The 13,415-nt window shown below is 41.8% G+C and overlaps 1 protein-coding gene across 1 annotated transcript in view; it reads left to right on the forward strand.

The window, feature by feature from the left end:
* Nucleotides 1–13,415, forward strand: part of LOC105492820 (HHLA1 neighbor of OC90) — a 44,402-nt gene that overhangs the window by 16,778 nt on the left and 14,209 nt on the right. The window contains exons 8-14 of the mRNA XM_011760079.2: nt 4,686–4,769; nt 6,392–6,448; nt 6,554–6,640; nt 8,677–8,925; nt 11,416–11,661; nt 12,847–12,915; nt 13,283–13,357. Coding sequence (XP_011758381.2) covers nt 4,686–4,769; nt 6,392–6,448; nt 6,554–6,640; nt 8,677–8,925; nt 11,416–11,661; nt 12,847–12,915; nt 13,283–13,357 — 867 coding nt within the window. The remainder of the gene's footprint in view (nt 1–4,685; nt 4,770–6,391; nt 6,449–6,553; nt 6,641–8,676; nt 8,926–11,415; nt 11,662–12,846; nt 12,916–13,282; nt 13,358–13,415) is intronic.

Below are 13,415 nucleotides of genomic sequence, written 5' to 3' on the forward strand. Positions count from 1 at the left end.
CCTTCTGGCTGCTTGTTGAAGACTAGATTGTAAGGGAAGCACGCACTAAAGGTAACCAAAGCCTCTTGTATTTTTCCCCACTTGGTCTAATATTAATATTTTCCACCATATTACAAGCTCTTCATAAACATTTGTAATGGCTATGTAACCAGTGAATGCAAGCATTCTCTTAGCCACTACGCTGTTCTTAGACTTTTGAGTAGATCTAGGTTTTTCTTAATATAAATAATTTTGCATTGGACAGCTTTGTGCATAAACTCTTCCCTGTTTCAGATTATTTCCCCCACAGAGTAGAATTTCTAAAACAAATATTGTGAAAATATTAAAGGAAAGAATTACTAATATTTAATGAGTACTATATGCCAGACCCTACACTGAGTACTTAATGTCTATTATCTTACGTAATTTACCCTGTGAATCTCATCAACAAATACATTTGCGAGGAAAAAAATTCTTCATAATCACACCTTTCTCACCATTTCATTAACCCCTGCTGAGGGTAGAAGTCTGTGCTGAGTGTGTCCCTACCCTGATTGTGTGAAAGATACAAATAAGATTTTAAAAGTTACATCTGCCTGGAGAAAGTTTATAATTTTATTTCATGAGTCAAATCATATTTCCACACACTTGTAATAATTATATGAAAAGAATAATCCATGGATCAGTATCTACTGATAAAATTGCATGCTGTTCCTCTGGTAGGTCACAGCAACTTTCGCAAGGTTTGACAAGAAGTCACAGCGCTACCATGAGAGGCTGTACACTTAGGCCAACAACTTGCTGTTGCTCAGCGCCTTTGGGGATGATGTCTTTTTGGATGATCTTTAGATCTGGATCATTTTCTTTTTAATGTTTTCAACTCTGACCTATAGCCCTCCTTTGAGGGTATATTTGCATATTTTCCTTTTTTTCTTCCTAAATGAAACTTGCTTAAATTTTCTTGATTTTAAAAATAATGCATTGTGATATCAAGATGCTATGCAACATGGACAGGTAAACTAAGAAACCAGAAATAACTGATATCCCACCATCCACTGGTAGTCACTATTAACATGCTGATGAATGTTATATAAGGCTGTCTATACTACCTATATAACCCACTTATCTATCCAACCTGTCATCTAAGCTACTTATCTAACCTACCTACCTACCTATGTACCCCAACTAATATCTACTCATTTGTGGAGACATCCTGCTCTACATATAGGAACCCATTCTCTGTATTATTTAGAATACAGGGTGGGCTACTATAACAAATGACTCCAAAATAGTCCAGTTTAAAGAAGGTAGAAGTTAATTGCTTTCATGTGTGATAATCTGGGCATGTAGACATGCCAGGGCTGCTCTAATGGTTTGATGGTTTTGGGACCCAGGCTCCTTCTAGCTTGTTGCTTTGCCTTACATATGGATCTGTGTTCTCATAGCCTAAGGTAGGCTGCCTGCACATCCACAGTCCAACTACAAGGAAGGGGAAAAAGGATTTGGAAGGTGTATTAGTCCATTCTTCCATTGCTACAAAGAAATACTGGAGACTGAGTAATTTATAAAGAGAAGAGGTCTAATCGGCTCATGGTTCTGCAGGCTGTACAGGAAGCATGACTGCTTCTGCTCAGCTTCTGGGGAGGCCTCAGGAAACTTACAATCATGGCAGAAGGGAAGGAGAAGCAGGCAGATCTTACATGACTAGAGCAGGAGCAAGGGAGAAAGCGGGAAAAGGAGTTTTAAACAACCAGATCTCGCAATAACTAACTCACTATCATGAGAACAGCACCAAGGGCATGGTGCTAACCCATTCATGAGAAGTCTGCCCCCACGATCCAATCACCTCCCACCACACCTCACCTCCAACATTGTGGATTACAATTTGACATGAGATTTGGGCAAGGACACAGATCCAAACCATCCCACAAGGCATGCACAGGTACTATGAATTCACAGCCTGGAAACCATTCACATTTCTCTTACATCCTATTGCCCAGAATTTAATCTCATGACTACACTCACCCACAAAGCAAGCTTGAAATTATAGTCATTGTGTTAAACCACCATGTTCCCAACTAAAATTTGATACTCTCTTACTAAAGGAAGGTGGGAGAATCGATATTGAAAGACAACCATCAGTATCTTTCATTTTTTTCATGCAATTTTATAATCCACTCTCAAACTAACCCATATGTCTTAAAAAATCCATTTCATTCCAGTGAATGCAAGTATGCCTCATCCTTCACATGAATTCTTAGTATTCATTGACAGAATGTACCATGATTTATTTAATTTGTCTCCTCTTGTTGGAAACTTGGCTAATTCCTCATATTTTTGCAATTATAAACAAGGCTGTGATGAACACCTGTGTAAAATCACTTAGAATACTTGCCCAATTACCTCTGCAGAATAAAGCCCTCAAAATAGAATTGTTGGCTGACAGGGAAACAATATTATAATGATCTGAATTGCTAAAATGTCTTCTAAAAGTCTTGCATACGTTTACAGTCTTACCAATAATGTTTGAATGCCTATGTTTTTCCACTCACATTTGCCTACAGTGAGTATTAAGAGACAGTCTTAAATCATTACCAAAAGGATAGGTAAAAAGGTTTTCTTAATTCTACCTTCTATTTATGTATGAAGGTAGTCATGAATCATTCATTTTGATCATTGCTAGTAAATTAGATAATTCAAACTTTCATAAATGCAAAGAATATCTTTGAGTTAATAATAACTGGCTTTCTCCCAAGCCTAAAAAACAGATTGTGAAAACAGTTATAAAGGGAGAATTGACAAAATGCATTGAGCAAGAGGTTTCATGAGTGGTGGTAAGAATACTGGGAATAATGGAAGCTTCAGCCCAAGGCAGACCTCAGCTGAAATCCAAGCTCTGCCACGTACTCTGAAACTTTGGACAAGTTACATCATGTCTCTGAGCCTTGGGCAAAACCTGGACTCCATGTTTTGTGTGTGGCTTCAAAGCCCTGCTCATAGCTTCTATGCAAGATTAATAATGACTTCCAAGTTGCATTTTATTGGTCTGTTTATGAATCTTTCTTCCCCACTAACCTCAGCTTCTTCTGTATGTCTTACACAACTCTCCAGTACCTAGTAAGTGTATGACACACTGCTAATGCCCAGTGAATATTTATTACATAAATGGAGTAATAAACAAAGGAGAATTTTTAGAAGCAGGAAGAAAATATATGGAATGACTAAGAGATAATACCCTTCCTCAGTTTCCACAATTGACTAAGAACAGACTGGTCTAAAGAGCCAGAGAAGGAGTCCAAGGCAGGTGGATCACAAGGTCAGGAGATCAAGACCATCCTGGCTAACACGGTGAAACCCTGTCTCTACTAAAAATATTTAAAAATTAGCCGGGTGTGGTGGGGGACCCCTGTAGTCCCAGCTACTTGGGAGGCTGAGGTAGGAGAATGGCGTGAACCTGGGAGGTGGAGCTTGCAGTAAGCCAAGATTGTACCACTGCACTGCAGCCTGGGCGACACAGCGAGACTCAGTTTCAAAAAAAAAAAAAAAAAAAAAAGACAGAGAAAGAGGGTGCCCATGTTTGCTTACCTTCTGCATATATAGGTGTCTATACGTGCATAGGTATACTACATACTGCATAGGTGTTCTCCCTCCAGGAGGTTAAAATGTGCCTGTACAGATGTAGTAAGAGCACCTCATGGCTTTGGTTCTTACATAGTAGTGCCCATCATCTGTTGGTCTTGGCTACACATTCCACTAATTGTCACATAACAGTTTCCTACCTCTCGTGGTTCTGTATTTTCAAGTTAGCTTGCTCCTGCCCAAACACATGATCCCATCAATAAGTGAAAGGAGCATTTACACAGTATGATGGGAAATCATCCATTGGACCCAAGAAGCTTCCTCTCTAGAAAATGACTGGGGCTCCTCAAACACATTCGCCTTGTTTAGAAGTCAAGAATGTGTTGGATCGTGGAAAGCCATAAATGAACAAAGAAGGAGATGGCAACTGTTTGACTAGAAGAATATTAGGAATTTTCACAGTCAATGGTGCCCACCATGTCAGGCAACGGCCCTGTTCAAACTCAGCTGAGAAAGAAAGTTCACAACGATTCCATAACCTGAAATGCTGAAATAATTATCTCAGACACCACTCCCCACCACCACCACCACCATGAGTCCCCTTTAAAAGGGGGCAGAAGGAAAGATTCCTGGTGATAATTTTATAAAGTGTCTTGTCTCTATTGTTCATACTTTATAATCCACCAGTAAATTTCACATTGCACTTTCATTTTCCAACTCCCAAGTCTGTAAATTTACCTTACTTGTCTGAGGGGCTCTTCCTATCAGATGGAGTTGGTATTCTAAAAATGATTAGGTAAAACAATGGGGAAACCCCCCCAGAAAGACCATTATTCAACAATGTGGTCCTTCTTAGCTCTTAGATGTTAGTAGAGAAGGGGTTGGGAGAGAGAATGATAAAAGAAGAAAGAGGATTTTAACAGTGGATCCAAAGTTTACCTCTGGCCTGAAATCAAGACTTTTCCTGTTTTAGAATTAGTAGTATTTCTCTATACCATTGTTGATATTCCTCAATACACTAAACTAAATCAAACTTGTAAAATCTACTCTGAAAAATCCACATACAGTATACTTTTCTCCTTTTGTCTCTGAAGCAGAAATTTAAACCTCCTAAATTTGTCTTGCAGATTTTACAGCTCTACTGGTAGATATCATTGGAAATTCCACCAGCTACCTCACAGAGATTTTTAAGTCAACCTCCATCCTCTCAGGTGTGTTCGTCTTGCAAACACTTTGGTAATTCTGAGGTTTAGCATCTGTTGTGGTAGATAATCAAGCATAGTATGTTCCTCACTCCAACCCCTGCCATAGGTTAGGCTGGCAGAAACCTTCATGTAATCTTTATTTAGATAATCAGTGTGGTCCAGTTTCCACACCAATAAATACACCAATATTTAAGTCTTCATATTTTTGGGATCCATAAAATTGGAGGAAGAATCCAAAGCTCAAAAGTTAAAGGAATGTAGGCAGACTCAAGAAAACATCTTCTGATGGGTCAATATACCCCCATTTTAAGGAGGACAAAACTGAGATCCAGAGAGGTTGAATATTTTACTCAAATTTGGTGCCAGAATTCAGATTTAAATCTACATGGAGCCTAAGCCCATGTTTAGAGTACAGTTAAGAAACATACGCCTCATTTATAAGGTGGTTTCATGTAACCCCCCAGGAAAATCACATTTCCTTAGGGACCCACTTTGAAAAGCAAGGATCATTCAACAGTCCAACAATTGGTCTCAGCAGAAAGATGGTGTGATGCACTGTGGAGCAGCTACTGTTTTAAAAGCAGGAGGAAGGGAGAAAGAGAAATAGTAACAGCTACCATTAGGTGTCAGATAATATTCTAAGGGCTTTCCATGTATTCTTGCATTGGATCCTCACTACAACCTTTTGGGGCAGCTACTATATTTATCCCTATTTGACAGGTGAGGAAACTGTCACAGAGGGGTTAAGTAGATTGCTCAAAGTCACTCTGCAGAAGCAGAATTCTAAACCAAGAGGTCTGGCTCTTAGCCTGTGCTCTTACGTTACTATGCTAATGTATATAATAATAGTAATACATTAATAATAACAATAATGATTACTCTAGCTACCATGCTCTTCTATCTGCTGGGCACCATACCTAGTGCTTCACTCCCATTATCTCCTTGGATTTTCCTGTAATCCTATGAGAGACATGCAACCCCATGTCCACAGTTCTTTAGGCAGCATCGTCAGAGAAAAGTATATTTAGGAATTCAGAAGTTTTCAGGCTTTTGAAGATCTAATGGTGTGACCACACCATACCTGATGTAACCTCTCCAACAGCATCCAGAGAAGCCCAGTATAATCAAACACGTTAATGGTAATTTGGCAAAATGTTCAGCCCTTCACACTAAGTAGGATCGATAAAGACTATCATAGCCTCGTATTTTTCAAGTTTTGATACCAAACTCACACAAAACATGCTGCCTTACAGAGATTTGGGGATTTGGGAATTACAAATAAGGGATTGTGGGATTTGAATTTTCACCATTTTATAAAGGGGTAAACTGAGTCCTGAAGAGGTCAAGCAGTTCATTCTTGTTTGCATAGCTAGTAAGTGGCAGAGCTGATGTTGTAACTGTGGAAGCTGACCTCAGAGGCTCTGCCCTTAGCCACTACAACATCCCCCAAACCCAGCCAAATAAAATAAAGAAATCGGAAAATCAGGACTGCCTTAAGAGTAAAGAGTCAGCCTTATTTTCCTGTATTATCCTAAGTTAGGTACTTTTAGCTTAATTTTCATTTCAATCAAAGATTTACAGCTTCAAACCCATTGCTAAGTCTTATTGTGTACTGGTTTGTCTTACAGTGAGTCAAAGCAATGCATCAGATTGCATCTTCATCTGTGTGATGACAGGAAAGTCAGGTAAACCACTAGACATTCTTTGACAAGCTCTCTGGGCTGAGAAATAGACAAAACTGTCCAACAGATGAAACCCAAGATCTGATGCTGTTGGTGTAATTTTTGCAGGAAGGAATCTTTCTGACTTCTGGGAGATGGAGGAAAAATACCCCATTATCAATTACACATTTACCAGCGTCATGTCTGGTGTGCTGGGTGAGTACCAACCTCCCAAACTCCTCCCATAGACTCTCCAGACCAGGGTCCCACCTGGCACACTAGCAACTGAAAGCTGCCCTCAGGTGTTGTGTTTAGCTACACTGTTAAAAATCAGAGAACTTCGCCATTTAAAAAAAAATGAATTTCTGGATTCTCTTGCAACAGGTCTGGCAATTCTAGATCCTCCCCCCAACACATGGCAATAAGGAACTGGAACTGAGTAGCTGCCACCCTCATTCCCACACTAGGAAGGGCACCTTTTCCCTCTTTTCCATAGTCCTCTCTGCCCCCTATTGCCTTGCACGTTTTTTCGCATATTAACTACTTGGTTTTTGTAGACATTTGAATTTGTGACTCTGTGCTGGGGACCTGGTCACTCTGTAATATCCAGTCCCTACCCAACCATGACCCACCTTCATGCCCCTCTGTGCCAAAATGGTCATGCTGTTGTCTCCTTCTGAAACTTCTTCCCTACTTTTCCATATTTCAGAACCCTATTTGCCTGTTAATTGCAGCTTAGATACTACCTCCTCTTTTTAAAATATCCCCCAATCAAAGTCAGTCTTTATCTTCTACCGTCCCATAACACAGCACTTGCATGTCATTTGGACTCTATGTTATTCCGGGTTGCGACACAGTTGACGTTTCTATGTGTGTCTCAATTAATGGAACTGGAAGGTAGAAGAAGTAGTTTCCTTCAGCCTCACAGCCTGCCTTCCCCTTGGTGCCTCGCACATAGTAGGCTCTTCATCACTTTCTCTTGAAGTGCAATGAAGGATACAGTAAATCTGCAGCTCCACTTCAGGGGACACTTTGCTTTATATTTATTGTAGGGCTTCTTTTGATTATGGTGTAGAAGGAATCTCAATTTGTGTGGGACAATACTACTTGATAAGAAGATGAAATGGGCAGTTGGTAGAATGACTTCACCTGCCCCATTCTCAGTACAGATCTTAGAGTTGAGTCCATCTCCTTTATTTGGAGAGTCTTTCTGTGACATTCCCAACCCCCACCCCTCTCTCCCACACACACACCAGTCTCAATTAATTCTCCCACTTTGTGCTCCTTCAACAAGAACAAATGCCTAGGAAGAGAGAACATATTTACAAGCTGATGCTAAAGCTGACGTGCCTGAAAGCAAGTACCCTGGCTGGGTGATAGTTTGGCTGGATGTACTTAGCCCCATGTCTGGTTGATCTGGGAGCAAGGCTCAGGCTGGTGTTGCACGCAGGGTGTTAATGGGCCCAGAAGTAGGGCAGAGAGAGGAAATGAGACTGCAAGGCCACTCCTGTAATTAGACAATTCTCATTCTACATGCATTCAGGGGAGGTGGAGGCCAAAATCCAACACAGGCTCTGCCCACCAGACTATAGGCCAGTCTTTGTCTTCCCAGAGGAAGGGACCCTATGGGCTAATAGGAGCCTGTCATCCTCATATCCACTGCTGCCACCACTTGAGCCTTCCCTAGGGAAGATATAAGGTGAAACTAATACCTGATCCCACTTCCTTCTTTCCTTCATGGAGCAACCAAGGATGCTGGGTAGATTTCGCTCTGAATTAAGCTCTCCTGCTAACGCTGTGGGAGCCTATTTTTCAAGCTGTTTCTGTCTGGAAGCTTCTGATTCCCCCAAATTTCACTTTTGGCTTTTAGTTGTGTCCATAAGGCATACAAAGGAGACTAATTCCTCTTCCAGGGACATGTACCAGAATGCTGGAGTGGCTGAGGGCTGGAGGTGGAAGAAAGGCTCTGACAGGGATCAGGATCTGTTTAGGAAACATAGCAAATGCCTGATACTTTTAAGCTTGAGAGCTTTGCATTCTGTTCAGTGTGATTCATCACAGATTTTTTTACAAATTGATAGTTTATCTTAATTTGAATTCAAGGAGAAATACTTCTTTTGGTTTTATTTGATGCTGTTCAGAGAAAGGTTTGAATCTCCACATTCAGTATATTTGCTGTCCAATGACCTTTCCATTTTTTTATGTCCAAAGTGTCAAGCATGTTAAAGTTACCATTGACTGCCTCCCTGAAGGTGCAGCTACCAGGGGAACTGCCAGGACTTCAAAGCCCACAACCAAAAGCCAGAAAACACTGCCAAGTACAAGCCCCCGACGCTGGGCCCAGAGCACACCCTGGGCATCTGCTCTGAGAACCTCTCCCTGGATAAAGACAGCTGCTCCTTCAGAAAGAGGGGAGACCCTGAGCACAGACAGGCCTCCTGAGCTTCCTGCCAGGGCCACGGCCACATGGGTCAGTGCCTCCCATACTCTCCCAGCCTTGGGTAAGACACATTCTCACCCTTTCCTCCCCTTGCTGTGTCTGGCTCCTGTTCCCTTTAGGCTCGCATATATAGGCAAAATCCTTACCTCAATCCCTTCTCCATCAATGAAGTTACACTTCAGCTTACTTAAGTAACAGATCTATATGAGCCAGTATGGGTTCTACAAGATCAAGCAAAGGCAGAAAATGCCATTGCCATAATGTACTTCTAATATGTATTTTGATGACTTTTTATTCTGAAATAGTTTAAGACTCACAAAGAGTTGCAAAAATAATATACAGAGTTCCCCGGTACCCTTCACCCAGCCTCCTTCAATGCTATTGTCTTATATTATCACAGTGCATTGTGGTAAAAGTATTCATATTTCAGCAAAGCATTTAGCAATATCGCTCACGAAATTCACATGAAATGGTGAAGTGAAGTCAATATTTTATGGCATGGTTAGTTCAGTCTGTAACTGGTTCGATAATGATGCCAAAAATACGTTAATGACTTGACACCAGTGGGAAAGCTGCCGCCAATGGCCTGCAGGAGGCTCCTGCCTCCCCAGCATCTTGAGTACATGATCAGCAGTGTCATCACTAAAGACACAAAAGGCGTGGTTATCTTATTTTTCCTATTTGGAAATAATATAAAATGGAGGTAGCTCATTAAGAGTCAATATTTTCTCAGTGGGATCCAACAATGGACCCACTGAGACAATATTGTCATCAGAATTCATTCATTCAGTTATCAGAATTCATTCATTTATTTACTCATCAAAACACATTTCCGTCCAGACACTAGGCTAGCTGTTAAAAACACAGCTCTACAAATGTTCTCTCTCTTTCCTGAGCTCTCAGACCTAGGAGAGAGCCCAGGCAAGTGAACCAATAGTCATGATCCAGCCTACAAAGAACTATTGTACACAGAGAGCACAGAGAGGGCTCCTACCCCGGCCTAGAGGAGACACAGGCTTCCCCAAGAGACAAGAATTGATAGGTGTCAGCAGGCTAGGAAACAAGGATGACTGGGTGGTGTAGAGGAAAAGAAATCAACTCCATTAAATAGAAAAACACATTTACTGCAGAAAATTAGCACAATAGCTGGCATCATGACAATTATACAAAATCAGAAAAGTTTCCAGGATAATATGACAAAAACTTGTGATTTCTAATCACAAAAAAAATCATAAAATGCCTACCTATAATCCTACAAGGAGAGGTGCTGGTTTTATACAAAGAAAACTACGAGATTTTAATGAGAGTAATAAAGGAGTATTTAAATAAATGAAGAAATACACCATGTTCTGGTTGAGAAATCTGAGTATTTTAAAGAAAGCAACTGTCCTCAACTTAAGTTATAAACGTAAAATCCTTCAATAGAATTCAGTTTTGTAAAACTTGAAAAAACTGACTTTAATTTCTACTATGTTAATAAACAGGTAAGAACATCCAACAATTTTTTAAAAGGCCAATGAGGGAAGATCCTTCCTTCCTTCCTTCCTTCCTTCCTTCCTTCCTTCCTTCCTTCCTTCCTTCCTTCCTTCCTTCTTTTCTTCCTTTTCTTTCTTTCTCTCTCTCTCTTTTCTTCTCTTTCTTTCTTTCTTTCTTTCTTTCTTTCTTTCTTTCTTTCTTTCTTTCTTTCTTTCTTTCTTTCTTTCTTTCTTTCTTTCTTTCTTTCTTTCTTTCTCCTTTCCTTCTTTCCGTCTTTCCTTCTTTTGAGATAGACTCTTGCTCTGTTGCCCAGGTTGGAGTGCAGGGGCTCAATCTCTGCTCACTGCAACCTCCGCTTTCCAGGTTCAAGCGATTCTCCAGCCTTAGCCTCCAAGTAGCTGGGATTACAGGCACCTGCTACGATGCACAGTTACTTTTTTGTATTTTTACTAGAGCTGGGGTTTCACCATGTTTGCCAGATTGGTCTCAGACTCCTGACCTCAAGTGATCTGCCTGCTTCTGCCTCCCAAAGTGCTGAAATTCCAGGCACGAGCCAAGGATTTGTCTTAACTAATAACAATCCTGTGATGTTGGAGGGCAGGTATTATTATTAATACTGGTATTCTCATTTTCATGAGGAGGCTAAAAGGAGTTAAGCAATTTGCCCCAAAGTTCACACTATGGAGGAGACAGAGGCATGACTAATCTGTTTGGATCTCCTCACCTCAGACCCCGCAATCTTTTCACTATGTCACATGATTAGAAATGTATTAAATCAATTTGAGAGACAGCTAACTGACCCCCAAACACACATGGCTGGAGTTCCTAGAGATTCAGAGGGGTGTGTGTGTGTGTGTGTGTGTGTGTGTGTGTGTTCATTGGTGCTTAGGAAAACAATGCTTATTTAGGTCCATTTATTTCAGTTCAGAGTAAAGTTTAAGCCCCTGGATTATCTATATTACAGGTGCACATTGCATTTGCCCTTTGATAAGGTTTCAATGTCTCGACAATTTCATATCTGAATCAAAGTGGTCAAGCATGTCAGTACCCTGTTACTATCACTTTGAATGTGCAGCTACCAGGAGGGTGGCCAGAACTCAGTGGGTGACCATTGACAGACAGACATGGGCTTCCATATCGTCCGTGCCCTGGGCTCAGATCATCGGTGAGAAAAAACCTGGAGGGTCTCCCTGGGAAACTCGTGCTCCCCCACCGACTACTGCAGGGGCCGAGGAAGCCATGGACACTACGAGCCTTTTGGCGCCTCCTGCTGGGATAATGGCCACAACTGGCAGCCCACCCCAGGACAGCCCTACCTCAGGTAAGACAGGGTGCCCACTTCTACCTCTCCTGTTTTAAATTAAAGTTAGCATTGTCTGTTTTGATAACCTTTCTCAATTTTTGGAATATAACACACATACAGAAAACTAAGAAAACATAAGCAATATAATTAATGATCATGAAGCAAACTCTTCCTTCTCCTTTCCTTTGCCCTACCTCTTTGTTCCCATCTGTAGATGAGTGAAAGTTCCTTCTTTCATTCCCCAGTTCCTCTCTCTGTTATGTAATCCCACTCCCCGATTTCTTCTCTTTTTCCCTGTTTCATTGTCCATTAACAAGCAGTATGACAACTACAATGCATGGACCCGGGCCTGAAATTCCAGGCATGTGCCCTGCCTGCTGCTCAGCCTCCCCTTACCCCTCCACCTTCCTGCTCTGGACTCCAGCCACAGCGCACTGCTAACTGCCCACGTCTCCTGGTCTTTATATATCCTCTTTGTTGTGCCTGCAAAGCCCACTCTCCTCCAGACCTGCTGTGCTGCTTGACTCAGAGTAGATGTCACCTGCCCCAGCTGAACTGGGTGTCCATCACCTGTGCCTCGGCTGTTTCTCAGCCTCACCTCTTTCCTTCCACTTAGCCATATGAGGGAACTTGCCTGCTGGAGCTTCTCTCTCACTCGTCTCCTACAAGGAGACTGTATTGCTGGTTTTGCCAGAGGCCAGAATCTTAACAGCAAGGATCAAGTCCTGAAGTGACCCTTAAACTAAGGCTTCATGAACATGATATGAAAATTGTTGAACTGAGCCCATACTCTCTCATGAAAATGACAGGCAATTTATCTGGAGTGGGATGGAGCAAGGTGTACACTAAGACTCAAATGAATGAGAAGCAACTCATTTTTTCTTTGCCCAGGAGCACCCACATTGGACACTTCCTGTACAACACCATCGCTCTCCCGTTCCGTGTCACCATACCTTACCAATGTTAGCTGGTTTCCAATGGTACCCATCATGCTGTATCACAGCCATGATGAAATTTTCCATTTCCTTTTTCACACTCCATTGTGGGTTCTATTTCTTACTCCTCTCTGCTTCTTAAAGCCCTACCTGGTACCTGGCTTAACCGACATTGGTTGGATAGGGCAGGATTGGTGGCCCTGGTCCTCTTCTCCCTCAGGGCCCCCTAGAAGAGATGCAGGCTTACCTCTCTCTCATCTCCTTCCAGGAGCATTCACCCATGGTACACAGACTCCGAGTCCAACCAAGGCAACAGCCCCCAGAGATCCACAAACAGGTGAGAATGCACAGCGGGAAAGAGAAACTCTATACAGAAGTGGGGGTTCGGGGGGCAGGGGATGGGAGGGGCGGGAAGCTTGGTGACAAGGGCGTGGTGGGATGGAGTACCAGTAAGCAATCTAAGCAAGTTATTGTGCTTTGTTGTTTCCTGCAGGAAAAGAGTCAGGAGAACTAGTTTATAAGCCTTGCCATGCTGCTAAATTGCCGTGTGTGGTCTTGCATAAATCACTTCCCCTTTTTTGGCTATCATTTCCCTATAAATTTCAAGAATGATTTATCTTTAAGATGTTATAAATTTCTTGCTGTGTGTATCACCCATGGTAATTCCATTCTGACTTCTGGAAGGCCATTCTTGCCCTTTGCAGGTGATCTTTCTGCAGAGTGGCCATTCACCCCTGGGGAAGAGCCAGTCCTGGTCCCAAGACCCCATCAAGTTTCAAGTGAGTACCAGTGCCCAGTTATTACTATTGCTTGTGTTTATTTTGAACAAGGTCTTGT

This window comes from Macaca nemestrina, chromosome 8 (genome assembly GCF_043159975.1).
Source record: "Macaca nemestrina isolate mMacNem1 chromosome 8, mMacNem.hap1, whole genome shotgun sequence".
Taxonomy (NCBI): Eukaryota; Metazoa; Chordata; class Mammalia; order Primates; family Cercopithecidae; genus Macaca; species Macaca nemestrina.